This window comes from Salvelinus alpinus, chromosome 31 (assembly GCF_045679555.1).
Source record: "Salvelinus alpinus chromosome 31, SLU_Salpinus.1, whole genome shotgun sequence".
Taxonomy (NCBI): Eukaryota; Metazoa; Chordata; class Actinopteri; order Salmoniformes; family Salmonidae; genus Salvelinus; species Salvelinus alpinus.
In genome coordinates, this window is record NC_092116.1 from 34,019,962 (window position 1) to 34,041,100 (window position 21,139).

At 40.7% G+C, this 21,139-nt stretch overlaps 1 protein-coding gene across 2 annotated transcripts; it reads right to left on the reverse strand.

Annotated features, from left to right (window-relative positions):
- Positions 1-7,486: 7,486 nt before the first annotated feature.
- LOC139561337 (endonuclease domain-containing 1 protein-like) lies at positions 7,487-21,097 on the reverse strand. 2 transcript variants are annotated; one of them, XM_071378361.1, is made up of 4 exons: positions 20,973-21,087; positions 19,983-20,157; positions 10,297-10,550; positions 7,487-9,816 (listed from the first exon to the last, which is right to left on the reverse strand). In XM_071378361.1, the coding sequence occupies exons 2-4, from the start codon at positions 19,990-19,992 to the stop codon at positions 9,247-9,249; spliced, it is 834 nt and encodes a 277-aa protein (XP_071234462.1). In that variant the 5' UTR covers positions 19,993-20,157; positions 20,973-21,087; the 3' UTR covers positions 7,487-9,246. The 2 variants fall into 2 exon arrangements, with proteins under 2 accessions (XP_071234462.1, XP_071234461.1); XM_071378360.1 differs by having other exon boundaries at positions 19,983-21,097.
- Between the last annotated feature and the right edge of the window lie 42 nt (positions 21,098-21,139).

Genomic DNA, 21,139 nt, shown 5'->3' on the forward strand with positions numbered 1-21,139 from the left:
ACATGGACATTTAATCATGTAGATAACATGGGTGGTGTTTACCTACATAACACAACCCACATGGACATTTAATCATGTAGATAACATGGGTGGTGTTTACCTACATAACACAGCCCACATGGACATTTAATCATGTAGATAACATGGGTGGTGTTTACCTACATAACACAGCCCACATGGACATTTAATCATGTAGATAACATGGGTGGTGTTTACCTACATAACACAGCCCACATGGACATTTAATCATGTAGATAACATGGGTGGTGTTTACCTACATAACACAACACACATGGACATTTAATCATGTAGATAACATGGGTGGTGTTTACCTCCATAACACAACCCACATGGACATTTAATCATGTAGATAACATGGGTGGTGTTTACCTACATAACACAACCCACATGGACATTTAATCATGTAGATAACATGGGTGGTGTTTACCTACATAACACAACCCACATGGACATTTAATCATGTAGATAACATGGGTGGTGTTTACCTACATAACACAACCCACATGGACATTTAATCATGTAGATAACATGGGTGGTGTTTACCTACATAACACAGCCCACATGGACATTTAATCATGTAGATAACATGGGTGGTGTTTACCTACATAACACAGCCCACATGGACATTTAATCATGTAGATAACATGGGTGGTGTTTACCTACATAACACAGCCCACGTGGACATTTAATCATGTAGATAACATGGGTGGTGTTTACCTACATAACACAACCCACATGGACATTTAATCATGTAGATAACATGGGTGGTGTTTACCTCCATAACACAACCCACATGGACATTTAATCATGTAGATAACATGGGTGGTGTTTACCTCCATAACACAACCCACATGGACATTTAATCATGTAGATAACATGGGTGGTGAGCACGTAATAATGCCATTTATTTGGAACCGTTCTCCTGTATGTGGGTGGCAGAAACGTTCACACTTCATCATATTGTTGCACTGGGCTCAGCATCTGCATTTATAGCTACCAATCAGAAGAGGGCGTAAAAGAGCCTGGCTCGTTTTCTTTTGTGGCTGGAAGTTTGGCATTGACCAATTTGTCGCGTTAATTGAGACCTCTCCTTTATACAATACGGGGTGGGAGACATCTAGGTAACGAACACTTCTAGTGACATTCGAAGGTGAATTTAAGATTGGGTTCAATGTCATTGAGAAATGCCATAAAGTCTGACAGATCTTTTCTGGTTCCTCCCCTTATGCAAAACATGTCCTCAATATATCAATACAACTTCCGGGTTTAATTCTAGAATGGATATTCAGTTTAATTATTAACTAGTGGAACCAAAAGAGATGCTGGTTTTATTAACTAGTGGAACCAAAAGTGATGCTGGTTTTATTAACTAGTGGAACCAAAAGAGATGCTGGTTTTATTAACTAGTGGAACCAACAGTGATGCTGGTTTCATTAACTAGTGGAACCAAAAGAGATGCTGGTTTTATTAACTAGTGGAACCAAAAGAGATGCTGGTTTCATTAACTAGTGGAACCAAAAGAGATGCTGGTTTCATTAACTAGTGGACCCAAAAGAGATGCTGGTTTCATTAACTAGTGGAACCAAAATAGATGCTGGTTTTATTAACTAGTGGAACCAAAAGAGATGCTGGTTTCATTAACTAGTGGAAGCAAAAGAGATTCTGGTTTTATTAACTAGTGGATCCAAAAGTGATGCTGGTTTTATTAACTAGTGGAACCAAAAGAGATGCTGTTTTTATTAACTAGTGGATGCAAAAGAGATGCTGGTTTTATTAACTAGTGGAACCAAAAGTGATGCTGGTTTTCATTAACTAGTGGAACCAAAGGAGATGCTGGTTTTATTAACCAGTGGAACCAAAAGAGATGCAGGTTTTATTAACTAGTGGAACCAAAAGAGATGCTGGTTTTAATAACTAGTAGAACCAAAGGAGATGCAGGTTTTCATTAACTAGTTGAACCAAAGGAGATGCTGGTTTTCATTAACTAGTGGAACCAAAAGAGATGCTGGTTTTCATTAATCAGTGGAAACAAAATTGAAGTGTTACTGGTTTTCATTGGCCTTCACTGACTCGTAGTATACCGTGTCACAAACTACCCTTGAAGTGTTAACAGTATGAAGGAGTGAGCTAACCTCTGTGTCAAGCAGAGAGAGACCAGAAGATGTTGACCCGGGTTGCTCCTACAGACAGTGAGTCACGTGTCCGTGGCTTGCCATATAAAGCAGGCAGACAGGCATCGAGGCATTCAGTTACTGTTCAGTTGAACATTAGAAGGATCAAAACGAGTTGCCTAAGTGACGTAGAGCGTGGTGTGATTGTCGGTGCCAGGTGCACCGGTTCCAGTATCTCAGAAACGGACGGCTTTTCATGCACGTCAGTGTCTAGGGTTTACCGAGAACGGTGCTACAAACAGAAAACATCAGGTCAGCAGCAGTCCTGTGCTGGAGAACAGCTTGATGAGAGAGGTCCAAGGAGAATGCCAAGAATCCTGCAAGCTAACAGGCGTGCCACAAACAGGCAAATAACCACGCAGTACAACAGTGGTGTGTAGAACGACATCTTGGAACGCACAACTCGTCGGTCTTCGTCACAGATGGGTTTGTAGCAGACGACCAAACCGGGTTCCTATCAGCTTAAAACAAGAAGAAGCTGCTCCAGTGGGACACCATCACCAACACTGGACATTTGAGGAGTGGAAAAACATTGCCTGGTCCGACAAATCCTGGTTCATGTTGCGTCATGCTGATGGCAGAGTAAGGATTTGGCGTAAGAAGAATGAGTCCATGGCCCCATCCTGCCTGGTGTCAATCTAGGAATCTAGGCAGAGGTAAATTAATCAAAAAACAAAATATTTATTTTATTTTTATATAAATTTAGATATATCAATCAATCAATTGAAACCCATCCTCTGTTCACAGAGCTCACGGAGTGGAAGTTTGAAAACTGAAACAAGGCTGCCACCTGCTGGTGAGATGAGTGTTGAACACTACTTTAACACAGGGAGAGATGAGAGAGGAGGGAGAGATGAGAGAGAGATGAGAGGCGGAAGAGATGAGAGAGGAGGGAGAGAGATGAGAGGAGGGAGAGATGAGAGATGAGAGGAGGGAGAGAGAGATGAGAGGAGGGAGAGCAGGGAGAGAGGGAGTGATGGAGTGAGAGGTATATTTTTAGACATGGTAGCTTCTTGACCAGCTCCAGGTATGCTTTGAGACATGGTAGCTTCTTGACCAGCTCCAGGTATGTTTAGAGACATGGTAGCTTCTTGACCAGCTCCAGGTATGTTTTGAGACATGGTAGCTTCTTGACCAGCTCCAGGTATGTTTAGAGACATGGTAGCTTCTTGACCAGCTCCAGGTATGTTTAGAGACATGGTAGCTTCTTGACCAGCTCCAGGTATGTTTAGAGACATGGTAGCTTCTTGACCAGCTCCAGGTATGTTTAGAGACATGGTAGCTTCTTGACCAGCTCCAGGTATGTTTAGAGACATGGTAGCTTCTTGACCAGCTCCAGGTATGTTTAGAGACATGGTAGCTTCTTGACCAGCTCCAGGTATGTTTAGAGACATGGTAGCTTCTTGACCAGCTCCAGGTATGTTTATAGACATGGTAGCTTCTTGACCAGCTCCAGGTATGTTTTGAGACATGGTAGCTTCTTGACCAGCTCCAGGTATGTTTTGAGACATGGTAGCTTCTTGACCAGCTCCAGGTATGTTTAGAGACATGGTAGCTTCTTGACCAGCTCCAGGTATGTTTAGAGACATGGTAGCTTCTTGACCAGCTCCAGGTATGTTTAGAGACATGGTAGCTTCTTGACCAGCTCCTGGTATGTTTTGAGACATGGTAGCTTCTTGACCAGCTCCAGGTATGTTTAGAGACATGGTAGCTTCTTGACCAGCTCCAGGTATGTTTAGAGACATGGTAGCTTCTTGACCAGCTCCAGGTATGTTTAGAGACATGGTAGCTTCTTGACCAGCTCCAGGTATGTTTTGAGACATGGTAGCTTCTTGACCAGCTCCAGGTATGTTTAGAGACATGGTAGCTTCTTGACCAGCTCCAGGTATGTTTAGAGACATGGTAGCTTCTTGACCAGCTCCAGGTATGTTTAGAGACATGGTAGCTTCTTGACCAGCTCCAGGTATGTTTAGAGCCATGGTAGCTTCTTGACCAGCTCCAGGTATGTTTAGAGACATGGTAGCTTCTTGACCAGCTCCAGGTATGTTTAGAGACATGGTAGCTTCTTGACCAGCTCCAGGTATGTTTAGAGACATGGTAGCTTCTTGACCAGCTCCAGGTATGTTTTGAGACATGGTAGCTTCTTGACCAGCTCCAGGTATGTTTAGAGACATGGTAGCTTCTTGACCAGCTCCAGGTATGTTTAGAGACATGGTAGCTTCTTGACCAGCTCCTGGTATGTTTAGAGACATGGTAGCTTCTTGACCAGCTCCAGGTATGTTTTGAGACATGGTAGCTTCTTGACCAGCTCCAGGTATGTTTAGAGACATGGTAGCTTCTTGACCAGCTCCAGGTATGTTTTGAGACATGGTAGCTTCTTGACCAGCTCCAGGTATATTTTTAGACATGGTAGCTTCTTGACCAGCTCCAGGTATGTTTTGAGACATGGTAGCTTCTTGACCAGCTCCAGGTATGTTTAGAGACATGGTAGCTTCTTGACCAGCTCCAGGTATGTTTCGAGACATGGTAGCTTCTTGACCAGCTCCAGGTATGTTTTGAGACATGGTAGCTTCTTGACCAGCTCCAGGTATGTTTTGAGACATGGTAGCTTCTTGACCAGCTCCAGGTATGTTTAGAGACATGGTAGCTTCTTGACCAGCTCCAGGTATGTTTAGAGACATGGTAGCTTCTTGACCAGCTCCAGGTATGTTTAGAGACATGGTAGCTTCTTGACCAGCTCCAGGTATGTTTAGAGACATGGTAGCTTCTTGACCAGCTCCAGGTATGTTTAGAGACATGGTAGCTTCTTGACCGGCTCCAGGTATGTTTAGAGCCATGGTAGCTTCTTGACCAGCTCCAGGTATGTTTAGAGACATGGTAGCTTCTTGACCAGCTCCAGGTATGTTTTGAGACATGGTAGCTTCTTGACCAGCTCCAGGTATGTTTTGAGACATGGTAGCTTCTTGACCAGCTCCAGGTATGTTTTGAGACATGGTAGCTTCTTGACCAGCTCCAGGTATGTTTAGAGACATGGTAGCTTCTTGATCAGCTCCAGGTATGTTTAGAGACATGGTAGCTTCTTGACCAGCTCCAGGTATGTTTAGAGACATGGTAGCTTCTTGACCAGCTCCAGGTATGTTTTGAGACATGGTAGCTTCTTGACCAGCTCCAGGTAGGTTTAGAGACATGGTAGCTTCTTGACCAGCTCCAGGTATGTTTAGAGACATGGTAGCTTCTTGACCAGCTCCAGGTATGTTTAGAGACATGGTAGCTTCTTGACCAGCTCCAGGTATGTTTAGAGACATGGTAGCTTCTTGACCAGCTCCAGGTATGTTTAGAGACATGGTAGCTTCTTGACCAGCTCCAGGTATGTTTAGAGACATGGTAGCTTCTTGACCAGCTCCAGGTATGTTTAGAGCCATGGTAGCTTCTTGACCAGCTCCAGGTATGTTTAGAGACATGGTAGCTTCTTGACCAGCTCCAGGTATGTTTAGAGACATGGTAGCTTCTTGACCAGCTCCAGGTATGTTTAGAGACATGGTAGCTTCTTGACCAGCTCCAGGTATGTTTTGAGACATGGTAGCTTCTTGACCAGCTCCAGGTATGTTTAGAGACATGGTAGCTTCTTGACCAGCTCCAGGTATGTTTAGAGACATGGTAGCTTCTTGACCAGCTCCTGGTATGTTTAGAGACATGGTAGCTTCTTGACCAGCTCCAGGTATGTTTTGAGACATGGTAGCTTCTTGACCAGCTCCAGGTATGTTTAGAGACATGGTAGCTTCTTGACCAGCTCCAGGTATGTTTTGAGACATGGTAGCTTCTTGACCAGCTCCAGGTATATTTTTAGACATGGTAGCTTCTTGACCAGCTCCAGGTATGTTTTGAGACATGGTAGCTTCTTGACCAGCTCCAGGTATGTTTAGAGACATGGTAGCTTCTTGACCAGCTCCAGGTATGTTTTGAGACATGGTAGCTTCTTGACCAGCTCCAGGTATGTTTTGAGACATGGTAGCTTCTTGACCAGCTCCAGGTATGTTTTGAGACATGGTAGCTTCTTGACCAGCTCCAGGTATGTTTAGAGACATGGTAGCTTATTGACCAGCTCCAGGTATGTTTAGAGACATGGTAGCTTCTTGACCAGCTCCAGGTATGTTTAGAGACATGGTAGCTTCTTGACCAGCTCCAGGTATGTTTAGAGACATGGTAGCTTCTTGACCAGCTCCAGGTATGTTTAGAGACATGGTAGCTTCTTGACCAGCTCCAGGTATGTTTAGAGCCATGGTAGCTTCTTGACCAGCTCCAGGTATGTTTAGAGACATGGTAGCTTCTTGACCAGCTCCAGGTATGTTTTGAGACATGGTAGCTTCTTGACCAGCTCCAGGTATGTTTTGAGACATGGTAGCTTCTTGACCAGCTCCAGGTATGTTTAGAGACATGGTAGCTTCTTGATCAGCTCCAGGTATGTTTAGAGACATGGTAGCTTCTTGACCAGCTCCAGGTATGTTTAGAGACATGGTAGCTTCTTGACCAGCTCCAGGTATGTTTTGAGACATGGTAGCTTCTTGACCAGCTCCAGGTAGGTTTAGAGACATGGTAGCTTCTTGACCAGCTCCAGGTATGTTTTGAGACATGGTAGCTTCTTGACCAGCTCCAGGTATGTTTTGAGACATGGTAGCTTCTTGACCAGCTCCAGGTATGTTTAGAGACATGGTAGCTTCTTGACCAGCTCCAGGTATGTTTAGAGACATGGTAGCTTCTTGACCAGCTCCAGGTATGTTTTGAGACATGGTAGCTTCTTGACCAGCTCCAGGTATGTTTAGAGACATGGTAGCTTCTTGACCAGCTCCAGGTATGTTTAGAGACATGGTAGCTTCTTGACCAGCTCCAGGTATGTTTAGAGACATGGTAGCTTCTTGACCAGCTCCAGGTATGTTTAGAGACATGGTAGCTTCTTGACCAGCTCCAGGTATGTTTAGAGACATGGTAGCTTCTTGACCAGCTCCAGGTATGTTTTGAGACATGGTAGCTTCTTGACCAGCTCCAGGTATGTTTTGAGACATGGTAGCTTCTTGACCAGCTCCAGGTATGTTTAGAGACATGGTAGCTTCTTGACCAGCTCCAGGTATGTTTAGAGACATGGTAGCTTCTTGACCAGCTCCAGGTATGTTTAGAGACATGGTAGCTTCTTGACCAGCTCCAGGTATGTTTAGAGACATGGTAGCTAGCTGGTATGCTGGACTGGTTGGACACATAGTTAAGGCAAAGTTTGAATGAATAACTGACAACTAAAATAGTACTTTCAATCATTTATATTTTTAGCTGAAATAACGTGGTTTAGTATTGAAATGGAACATTTTGGAGTCACTTGGTTACATTTAAACAGCATGAGAACAAAACACCAGACTCTCACAGGCTTCATTCATTATAGATGTTTTGTTCCTTCAGATGGGAAGAAGATGGATACATACAGTGATAGAATTACATTCAGAACATATAATAGTATCTCTATGGTAACAGTGATAGAATTACATTCAGAACATATAATAGTATCTCTATGGTAACAGGGATAGAATTACATTCAGAACATATAATAGTATCTCTATGGTAACAGTGATAGAATGACATTCAGAACATATAATAGTATCTCTATGGTAACAGTGATAGAATTACATTCAGAACATATAATAGTATCTCTATGGTAACAGTGATAGAATTACATTCAGAACATATAATAGTATCTCTATGGTAACAGTGATAGAATTACATTCAGAACATATAATATTATCTCTATGGTAACAGTGATAGAATTACATTCAGAACATATAATAGTATCTCTATGGTAACAGTGATAGAATTACATTCAGAACATATAATAGTATCTCTATGGTAACAGCGATAGAATTACATTCAGAACATATAATAGTATCTCTATGGTAACAGGGATAGAATTACATTCAGAACATATAATAGTATCTCTATGGTAACAGTGATAGAATTACATTCAGAACATATAATAGTATCTCTATGGTAACAGTGATAGAATTACATTCAGAACATATAATAGTATCTCTATGGTAACAGTGATAGAATTACATTCAGAACATATAATAGTATCTCTATGGTAACAGTGATAGAATTACATTCAGAACATATAATAGTATCTCTATGGTAACAGTGATAGAATTACATTCTATATATAGTATATAGTATGTATGTATATATAGTTTAAAGTGTACATATGTTGATATGTAACCCTCGTTACCATTATAACCCTCATTACCATTACAACCCTCATTACAACCCTCATTACCATTATAACCCTCACTACCATTATAACCCTCATTACCATTACAACCCTCGTTACCATTACAACCCTCGTTACCATTACAACCCTCGTTACCATTACAACCCTCGTTACCATTACAACCCTCATTACCATTACAACCCTCATTACCATTACAGCCGTCATTACCATTACAACCCTCGTTACCATTACAACCCTCATTACCATTACAGCCGTCATTACCATTATAACCCTCATTACCATTACAACCCTCATTACCATTGTAACCCTCATTACCATTACAACCCTCACTACCATTATAACCCTCATTACCATTATAACCCGCATTACCATTATAACCCGCATTACCACTATAACCCTCATTACCATTATAACCCTCATTACCAGTATAACCCTCATTACCATTATAACCCGCATTACCATTATAACCCGCATTACCATTATAACCCTTACTACCATTATAACCCTCATTACCATTATAACCCTCATTACCATTATAACCCTCATTACCATTACAACCCTCATTACCATTACAACCCTCATTAACATTATAACCCTCATTACCATTATAACCCTCGTTACCATTACAACCCTCATTACCATTATAACCCTGATAATCATTAGTCTAACAGTAATGATAGTTTGTTGATATGGTGTGAGCATCTGGACCCAGATCATCCAAAGAACCTTCCAGAACTATTTCTCATGGAATTGTAAAGATTCACTACGGAAGGAATTCTTCCAACTGGGTTAGGGGGAAGTGGTAGGTTTAGGACCTCTTGGACAATCTTCTGGGAACACCTTGACAGGACCATCTTTACCTTTGTGATATTCGTTCAACTTCTCTTCGAGTTTTCCCAAGGTTAGTTGATTCAATGCCTCCCCCTTCTTGTTCAACCCCCAGTATCCCCCGGCCATCCACTTCTTCTTGTACCTCTTGTTTTCACAGCAGAAGGCTGTCCACATGAGATACGGGATGTTCACTCGTTTGTTCAGTGTGTTTTGTTTTTGTTTGTTGTTGTTGGGAACTGCTCCAGTCACCACATAGGCCTTTATCTGGTCGTAAGCATCCTTACAGTTAAGCACCAGAGTTTCTCTGACATTTCTCTCCATATCATTCCAGCTGCCCTCGTTGAAGGACACCACCTGGGGAACGATGTTGGTCAGGGTAAAGGTGGACTTCTGAGTATCCAGGTCATGAGCATGTGAACTTGGGAAGAGATGACCTCTGTTCACCCCTTTAATTGGTATTGAGTTCTTATAGTCGTCAATCATAGCCTGGTATTGGCCTCCTCCCATTTTCTGCATTTCAGTGTCGAGCTGCAGGAAACAATCATTCATTAATTCACAAGTTCTGTACAATACTCTTTTCAATACAATAAACCCTCCTTTCTGTACAATAAACCCTCCTTTCCGTACAATAAACCCTCCTTTCTGTACAATAAACCCTCCTTTCCGTACAATAAACCCTCCTTTCCGTACAATAAGCCCTCATTTCTGGACAATAAACCCTCCTTTCCGTACAATAAACCCTCCTTTCCGTACACTAAACCCTCCTTTCCGTACAATAAACCCTCCTTTCCGTACAATAAGCCCTAATTTCTGTACAATAAACCCTCACTTACGTACAATAAACCCCCATTTCTGTACAATAAACCCTTCTTTCTGGGGGGCGGTTCACAATCCACAATCAAGTCTCTATACCCTCCATAGTGGTAGTTCTATATTCTGTAACATAACTGTCTGTGATATATAGCAGTAAACAAATACCCATGTTATATGACAAAACATTAGTCCTACCCCAGGCTCGATCATCCAGTGTTCTTTTGGTCTACCAGTTGTATTACCAGAGAAGGTGTAGGCTGAGAATACAGGGATCCTGTTGGTCGTGTCGTAGAGAGTTGCAAACCTGTAGATGTTTTTGTACTTCTGGCAAATCGGCTTGTAGCGGTTCTGGTTCTGGACTGTCCCACCAACCAAAATACCTGGGAGATTTGGAGATGTTCCCTCCAGGAAGAAACTCTTGCACTGTGGAACAACACTGAAGTTCTTCACTACACGAGAGAGAGCAGGAGGAAGGAGAGAGAGGAGGAGGAGAGTAGAGAGATGATTCAATACCCCCATCATCACCTGAAGACTGTACACCACAGAGACAAAGATGAAGTTACAGAGACCAGTTGGTAGACTGGAGAGACTGTTGATCTGAGTCAGGACAGACTGATTTAAATAGGTTTTCAGAGACTCCTCCTTCAGATGTCAAGACAGACAGAGTTGATTTGCATAAACCCCTCTATGTTTCCATGGAAACTGCTGAACAAATAACATGTGACTCACCTACTGTAGTTTCTAACACGTATGGACCCAGAACTTAATCACACAAGACTATAGTTCTGGGTTAATGAGATTAGACTGCTCTAAATAGTGACTGCATCCACACTTTGGTTCTGGTAGAACAACGTTTTAGGATAAAAACATGACTTTATTCAGCATAGAGTTTGTCAGAAGATACACATCACACTATTACAACAGTGGGACTGTTCTGGAATTACGGTTGCTGAGTTCACATTCATTAATATCCCACAATGCTTAGCGCCTATGACTCCGCAACTCATAAGTAAACTTGAATTTCCCTTGACCAGCAAGTCAACATACAGTGGGGCAAAAAAGTATTTAGTCAGCCACCAATTGTGAAAGTTCTCCCACTTAAAAAGATGAGAGAGGCCTGTAATTTTCATCATAGGTACACTTCAACTATGACAGACAAAATGAGAAAACAAATCCAGAAAATCACATTGTAGGATTTTTAATGAATTTATTTGCAAATTATGGTGGAAAATAAGTATTTGGTCACCTACAAACAAGCAAGATTTCTGGCTCTCACAGACCTGTTACTTCTTCTTTAAGAGGCTCCTCTGTCCTCCACTCGTTACCTGTATTAATGGCACCTGTTTGAACTTGTTATCAGTATAAAAGACACCTGTCCACAACCTCAAACAGTCACACTCCAAACTCCACTATGGCCAAGACCAAAGAGCTGTCAAAGGACACCAGAAACAAAATTGTAGACCTGCACCAGGCTGGGAAGACTGAATCTGCAATAGGTAAGCAGCTTGGTATGAAGAAATCAACTGTGGGAGCAATTATTAGGAAATGGAAGACATACAAGACCACTGATAATCTCCCTCGATCTGGGGCTCCACGCAAGATCTCACCACGTGGGGTCAAAATGATCACAAGAACGGTGAGCAAAAATCCCAGAACCACACGGGGGGACCTAGTGAATGACCTGCAGAGAGCTGGGACCAAAGTAAGAAAGCCTACCATCAGTAACACACTACGCCGCCAGGGACTCAAATCCTGCAGTGCCAGACGTGTCCCTCTGCTTAAGCCAGTACATGTCCAGGCCCGTCTGAAGTTTGCTAGAGAGCATTTGGATGATCCAGAAGAAGATTGGGAGAATGTCATATGGTCAGATGAAACCAAAATATAACTTTTTGGTAAAAACTCAACTCGTCGTGTTTGGAGGACAAAGAATGCTGAGTTGCATCCAAAGAACACCATACCTACTGTGAAGCATGGGGGTGGAAACATCATGCTATGGGGGTGTTTTTCTGCAAAGGGACCAGGACGACTGATCCGTGTAAAGGAAAGACTGAATGGGGCCATGTATCGTGAGATTTTGAGTGAAAACCTCCTTCCATCAGCAAGGGCATTGAAGATGAAACGTGGCTGGGTCTTTCAGCATGACAATGATCCCAAACACGCCGCCCGGGCAACGAAGGAGTGGCTTCGTAAGAAGCATTTCAAGTTCCTGGAGTGGCCTAGCTAGTCTCCAGATCTCAACCCCATAGAAAATCTTTGGAGGGAGTTGAAAGTCCGTGTTGCCCAGCAACAGTCCCAAAACATCACTGCTCTAGGGGAGATCTGCATGGAGGAATGGGCCAAAATGCCAGCAACAGTGTGTGAAAACCTTGTGAAGACTTACAGAAAACGTTTGACCTCTGTCATTGCCAACAAAGTATTGAGATAAACTTTTGTTATTGACCAAATACTTATTTTCCACCATAATTTGCAAATAAATTCATTAAAAATCCTACAATGTGATTTTATGGATTGTTTTTCCTAATTTTGTCTGTCATAGTTGAAGTGTACCTATGATGAAAATTACAGGCCTCTCTCATCTTTTTAAGTGGGAGAACTTGCACAATTGGTGGCTGACTAAATACTTTTTTGTCCCACTGTATTTAGTGTGAAGTTTCAAATGATTCACATACCTTACAGATATGTGTCCAACTGAATGAAACGGAGGAAGATGTGTCCAACTGAATGAAACGGAGGAAGATGTGTCCAACTGAATGAAATGGAGGAAGATGTGTCCAACTGAATGAAACAGAGGAAGATGTGTCCAACTGAATGAAACGGAGGAAGATGTGTCCAACTGAATGAAACGGAGGAAGATGTGTCCAACTGAATGAAACGGAGGGAGATGTGTCCAACTGAATGAAACGGAGGAAGATGTGTCCAACTGAATGAAACGGAGGAAGATGTGTACAACTTGGTGTATTCTGTGGTCTGAACACTGCTGAGTTTATTTCCAGTAACTGAAGTAGTTCACAGTAAGAGTTGACACAAGGCTGTGTATGTAGAGTTAGAAAATGTGGTTCCTAACAACACTGTGGTCAGAGCAGCACTGGACTGTTTAACACCTCAGACTCAGCAGCTGTAGATTCTTCAGTTGAGGCCTTTTCTCAGTAAGAGTAGAGGAGACTGGGGAACAAACTAACACTTTTAGGCTTTAGTTTATTATCAAAATATTATTTAAGTTAAAGGAATAATATTTTTATACAAACAACATATCTCAGCTACCATAACACAGTAAGTATGTTCCTAGGACGTACAAGTCACTAACAATTTAACCAAAAGTGTCAGGAATTAAATTACAATTGACCCAGTAGGTGAATGTAACACACGTAAATAATTTAACAAAAAGAGAAGCAGCAAGTATATTTACTTTAGGTCCTCAAAACCCTTTTTCTTCTTCAATAAAACTAAAAGTCATCAATGGATTTATACAAAACCTCTTGGGAATGTAGAGAAACTAAACAAGCAATAGCAGTGTTGCTATTGAATGTTGGCTTGTATGATATTCTATGAATACATTTCTTATTTCATGAAACTACAGGAATCCTTTGCTTCAGGGAAACATTATATTTGTTCAACATGCGTGTGGGGAGGAGTTCCCCTTTCTGTCCAATGAGGTCATTTCTGGACAATATTTCAGCAAGTAAAATGATGGTTCTACTTTAGAATGTGGAAAACACAGCCAATAGGGAGGTTTGATTGTTACACATGATAAATAGTCACACCTGTTCCACATACAGAGGAGTTTATCCAACCCTCCTTGTCCAGTCTTGACCACTAATTATACCAGACAGGACTCATCTTCATACAGAGGAGTTTATCCAACCCTCCTTGTCCAGTCTTGACCACTAATTATACCAGACAGGACACATCTTCATACAGAGGAGTTTATCCAACCCTCCTTGTCCAGTCTTGACCACTAATTATACCAGACAGGACTCATCTTCATACAGAGGAGTTTATCCAACCCTCCTTGTCCAGTCTTGACCACTAATTATACCAGACAGGACACATCTTCTCCCAGATATCATCACAGAATATATAATAATTGAGTTAGAAAGGACCCCACTGGGTGAACATTGAGGCATTGATAGATCATGAGAGAAGAAAATACTAAATTACCATTTCTAAGCTTCTCAGTTATTATGAATAAATACACATATCAGAGGGTACTGTGGTAGTATAAATACACATATCAGAGGGTACTGTGGTAGTATAAATACACATATCAGAGGGTACTGTGGTAGTATAAATACACATATCAGAGGGTACTGTGGTAGTATAAATACACATATCAGAGGGTACTGTGGTAGTATAAATACACCTATCAGAGGGTACTGTATTAGTATAAATACAAATATCAGAGGGTACTGTGGTAGTATAAATACACATATCAGAGGGTACTGTGGTAGAATAAATACACATATCAGAGGATACTGTGGTAGAATAAATACACATATCAGAGGGTTGGGTACTGTGGTAGTATAAATACACATATCAGAGTGTACTGTGGTAGTATAAATACACATATCAGAGTGTACTGTGGTAGTATAAATACACATATCAGAGGGTACTGTGGTAGTATAAATACACATATCAGAGGGTACTGTGGTAGTATAAATACACATATCAGAGTGTACTGTGGTAGTATAAATACACATATCAGAGGGTACTGTGGTAGTATAAATACACATATCAGAGTGTACTGTGGTAGTATAAATACACATATCAGAGGGTACTGTGGTAGTATAAATACACATATCAGAGGGTACTGTGGTAGTATAAATACACATATCAGAGGGTACTGTGGAAGTATAAATACACATATCAGAGGGTACTGTGGAAGTATAAATACACATATCAGAGGGTACTGTGGTAGTATAAATACACATATCAGAGGGTACTGTGGTAGTATAAATACACATATCAGAGGGTTGGGTACTGTGGTAGTATAAATACACATATCAGAGGGTACTGTGGTAGTATAAATACACATAGCAGAGGGTACTGTGGTGGTATAAATACACATATCAGAGGGTACTGTGGTAGTATAAATACACATATCAGAGGGTACTGTGGTAGTATAAATACACATATCAGAGGGTACTGTGGTAGTATAAATACACATGTCAGAGGGTTGTGTACTGTGGTAGTATAAATACACATATCAGAGGGTACTGTGGTAGTATAAATACACATATCAGAGGGTTTGGTACTGTGGTAGTATAAATACACATATCAGAGGGTACTGTGGTAGTATAAATACACATATCAGAAGGTTGGGTACTGTGGTAGTATAAATACACATATCAGAGGGTACTGTGGTAGTATAAATACACATATCAGAGGGTACTGTGGTAGTATAAACACACATATCAGAGGGTACTGTGGTAGTATAAATACACATATCAGAGGGTACTGTGGTAGTATAAATACACATATCAGAGGGTTGGGTACAATGGTAGTATAAATTAACATATCAGAGGGTACTGTGGTATTATAAATACACATATCAGAGGGTACAGTGGTAGTATAAACACACATATCAGAGAGTACTGTGGTAGTATAAATACACATATCAGAGGGTTGGGTACTGTGGTAGTATAAATACACATATCAGAGGGTTGGGTACTGTGGTAGTATAAATACACATATCAGAGTGTACTGTGGTAGTATAAATACACACATCAGAGGGTACTGTGGTAGTATAAATACACATATCAGAGGGTTTGGTACTGTGGTAGTATAAATACACATATCAGAAGGTTGGGTACTGTGGTAGTATAAATACACATATCAGAGGGTACTGTGGTAGTATAAATACACATATCAGAGGGTACTGTGGTAGTATAAACACACATATCAGAGGGTACTGTGGTAGTATAAATACACATATCAGAGGGTACTGTGGTAGTATAAATACACATATCAGAGGGTTGGGTACAATGGTAGTATAAATTAACATATCAGAGGGTACTGTGGTAGTATAAATACACATATCAGAAGGTTGGGTACTGTGGTAGTATAAATACACATATCAGAGGGTACTGTGGTAGTATAAATACACATATCAGAGGGTACTGTGGTAGTATAAATACACATATCAGAGGGTACTGTGGTAGTATAAATACACATATCAGAGGGTTGGATACTGTGGTAGTATAAATACACATATCAGAGGGTTGGATACTGTGGTAGTATAAATACACATATCAGAGGGTTGGGTACTGTGGTAGTATAAATACACATATCAGAGGGTACTGTGGTAGTATAAATACACATATCAGAGGGTTGGGTACTGTGGTAGTATAAATACACATATCAGAGGGTTGGGTACTGTGGTAGTATAAATACACATATCAGAGGGTTTGGTACTGTGGTAGTATAAATACACATATCAGAGGGTACTGTGGTAGTATAAATACACATGTCAGATGGTACTGTGGTAGTATAAATACATATATCAGAGGGTACTGTGGTAGTATAAATACACATATCAGAGGATACTGTGGTATAATAAATACACATATCAGAGGGTTGGGTACTGTGGTAGTATAAATACACATATCAGAGGGTTTGGTACTGTGGTAGTATAAATACACATATCAAAGGGTACTGTGGTAGTATAAATACACATATCAGAGGGTTTGGTACTGTGGTAGTATAAATACACATATCAGAGGGTTGGATACTGTGGTAGTATAAATACACACTTATCAGAGGGTACTGTGGTAGTATAAATACACATATCAGAGGGTACTGTGGTAGTATAAATACACATATCAGAGGGTACTGTGGTAGTATAAATACACATATCAGAGGGTACTGTGTTAGTATAAATACACATATCAGAGGGTTGGGTACTGTGGTAGTATAAATACACATATCAGAGGGTACTGTGGTAGTATAAATACACACATCAGAGGGTACTGTGGTAGTATAAATACACATATCAGAGGGTACTGTGGTAGTATAAATACACATTGATGTTGTATAATATTGAATATCAGTAAACATTCTAACCAACAGGTAAAGGTTAATCTGGAGAATGTGTCTATTGGCTGAGCAGGCAACTGTCGGGAGAAGGAAGGGTAGGTGGAATTTTTAAAAACCAAAATTCCTTCTAAGATGTTTTGTTTGTGATGTTGAAATTCTAACACTGATGTTATAAACATTATTTAGTAAAAGTCAAGGAGGGGGGCAGGGGGTCGGGGAAATGACTTTCACAATGACAGAGTTAGAGCCTATTTTAAATTCCTCAAACACGTCTGTGATTCTTGAAGAATACAGCTGTCTCCACCCCCACCCCCCCCCTATCCCTCCCCCCCATTCTCTCCCCCCCTTCTTTAACCTCTGTTAACTTGTAACTTTTGTGAGGGTGGAAACTTCGCAAACCGGAACTCGCAGTTTTCATTATTGGAAACCAGAAGATATTAATAATGGTTTCATTTATTGGTGTTGTTTATGTTGATGTATTGTGGTCTTAACACTGCTGAGTTTATTTCCAGTAACTGAAGTAGTTCACAGTAAGAGTTGACACAAGGCTGTGTATGTAGAGTTAGAAAATGTGGTTCCTAACAACACTGTGGTCAGAGCAGCACTGGACTGTTTAACACCTCAGACTCAGCAGCTGTAGATTCTTCAGTTGAGGCCTTTTCTCAGTAAGAGTAGAGGAGACTGGGGAACAAACTAACACTTTTAGAATTCATTTTATTAATTATATTTTTGTGCAAACATATATCTCTCAGCTACCATTACACACTAAGTATGTTCCTAGGAAGTACCAGTCATTTACAATTCAACCAAAGGTGGAGGAAATTAAATGTTACAATTGACCCAGTAGGTGAATGTTCCACAGGTCAATAATTTAACAAAAAGAGAAGCAGCAAGTATATTTACTTCAGGGCCTCAAAACCCTTTTTCTTCTTCAATAAAAGTAAAAGTCATCAATGGATTTAAACAAAACCTCTTGGTCATGTAGAGACACTAACCAACCATTATCACATTGAATAAGAGCTTTCTACCTGGTTTCTAATTGGACTAATTTATGTGTTACAACTGACCCTGTGTTACTTTGTTCCCCAGTCTACCCTACCTTTATGGATAATATTTAAATTGACTGCTTCACTTAAGTAAAACATTTTTAACTTCTTAAAATGTCATAAAAATGTTAAACAGCTGAAGCAGATCACACAGTTTCACTTCATGTAAAATTACCTTTATAGTTGTGATTTAAAGGTGTGGACGTTTATTTGCTAATTGTTTACATGTAGTGTTGCCTTGAATGTTGCCTTGTATGATGTATGATATACTATGAATCAGTTTCATATTTCATGAAACTACAGGAATCCTTTATTTCAGGGAAACATTATATTTGTTCAACATGCGTGTGGGGAGGAGTTCCCCTTTCTGTCCAATGAGGTCATTTCTGGACAATATTTCAGCAAGTAAAATGATGGTTCTACTTTAGAATGTGGAAAACACAGCCAATAGGGAGGTTTGATTGTTACACATGATAAATAGTCACACCTGTTCCACATACAGAGGAGTTTATCCAACCCTCCTTGTCCAGTCTTGACCACTAATTATACCAGACAGGACTCATCTTCATAGAGAGGAGTTTATCCAACCCTCCTGGTCCAGTCTTGACCACTAATTATACCAGACAGGACTCATCTTCATACAGAGGAGTTTATCCAACCCTCCTTGTCCAGTCTTGACCACTAATTATACCAGACAGGACTCATCTTCATACAGAGGAGTTTATCCAACCCTCCTGGTCCAGTCTTGACCACTAATTATACCAGACAGGACTCATCTTCATACAGAGGAGTTTATCCAACCCTCCTTGTCCAGTCTTGACCACTAATTATACCAGACAGGACTCATCTTCATACAGAGGAGTTTATCCAACCCTCCTTGTCCAGTCTTGACCACTAATTATACCAGACAGGACTCATCTTCATACAGAGGAGTTTATCCAACCCTCCTGGTCCAGTCTTGACCACTAATTATACCAGACAGGACTCATCTTCATACAGAGGAGTTTATCCAACCCTCCTTGTCCAGTCTTGACCACTAACTATACCAGACAGGACTCATCTTCATACAGAGGAGTTTATCAAACCCTCCTTGTCCAGTCTTGACCACTAATTATACCAGACAGGACTCATCTTCATACAGAGGAGTTTATCCAACCCTCCTTGTCCAGTCTTGACCACTAATTATACCAGACAGGACTCATCTTCATACAGAGGAGTTTATCCAACCCTCCTTGTCCAGTCTTGACTACTAATTATACCAGACAGGACTCATCTTCATACAGAGGAGTTTATCCAACCCTCCTTGTCCAGTCTTGACCACTAATTATACCAGACAGGACTCATCTTCACACAGAGGAGTTTATCCAACCCTCCTGGTCCAGTCTTGACTACTAATTATACCAGACAGGACTCATCTTCATACAGAGGAGTTTATCCAACCCTCCTTGTCCAGTCTTGACCACTAATTATACCAGACAGGACTCATCTTCATAGAGAGGAGTTTATCCAACCCTCCTTGTCCAGTCTTGACCACTAATTATACCAGACAGGACTCATCTTCATACAGAGGAGTTTATCCAACCCTCCTTGTCCAGTCTTGACCACTAATTATACCAGACAGGACTAACTCTAGGCCAGTTCCTCTGTTTACTTCAGACACATCTTCTTCCACATATCATCACAGAAAAGTTAATCAGTTAGATCATGTTTACCCAGTGGCATCCTGAGGCATTGATAGATCATGAGAGAAGAAAATATTAAATGACAATTTGTAAGCTGCTCATTTATTATGGAAAAACTCACCCCAGCACATTCTGAGGCAGGAAGGACATCACCCTCTTCTGGTCTTCACCCCACTGGGGCAAGTTCAGGATCCTGGGGTGGATACAAGGGGGCCTGGGGTAGATCACCAGGGACAGGGGCCGAACGTGAGGCAGGAGGGAGCGCTGGAGGTACCTGTATGTCCAAGGGTTCATACCTAATACATACAGAGCATACATAAGTGACAGATACAGTACTAAGCATTCTCAGCACCATGACAGCAGATCTACAGCATGAAAGGTAGGTGACAGATACTAGATTTAGTTGTGTAACTAAAGGACAAAGAATGCATAGGCCTTTATGACAGATACAGGAAGGGAGTGTCATAATGGAAGGGGTTTCATCTGTAAAAAGTCCACACTGCATTTATGGAAAGCTGTGTACCATTCAATACATGGACAAATAGTAAGATTAACACAATGCATATCTTTCATTATTGTAAAGTATTCATGCTTGCAGAATGCCAAGGGAATTGAGTAGCCTACCTAACATTGCAATACATTGCAGACCCATATTCATGTGTAGATTGAAATGTAAGGCAAATAACACGATTATCACACCATTAAAGTAGATAACATAATACATGTATTAGCTAATCCATGACTGATACATGTTGAATAAAACAGTGTTATACACTGGAACCGAAAATAAACTACTGTACAGTAGCATGCTAAAGTTACTGTACTGTAGCCTGCATCACGTAAACACTTCACAGACGCCTTACAACATACAACAAAGCACGAATAGAAGCGATAGTATGCATTATAAAAGCGCTGATTGTAAAAAATAGTATTGAAAATGCAGACAAGTGGCCGCTGATTGTACCGGTAGTTACCGATACCAAACCAATGCTACGGGTATCATAGGTAGATGACTGCAGAGATTGAACTGTATAATGTTTTCAATTCACTTTTCCATTCTTCTTACAACTTCACAGATGTAGCAATAAGATTACAATCCATTTCATCCAACCTTATTAAAGATACTTCCTCTGTAACTCTCCTTGTGATTTAAACAATGATCCGATGAAGGGAAAGTGTCTTCTTCTTCGATGGAGTTTAACGGCGGTTGACATCCAATGTTAAGGTGCATTACCGCCACCAGCTGGACGAGGTATTAAATAAGAAACGTAAAAACAA

Bases quoted from the DNA above. Each gene is read 5' to 3' on its own strand.
- LOC139561337 (XM_071378360.1), bottom strand. The intron at 9,817-10,296 runs GTAGGACTAATG...TGTTTCCTGCAG, and splicing joins ACTGGATGATCGAGCCTGGG to CTCGACACTGAAATGCAGAA.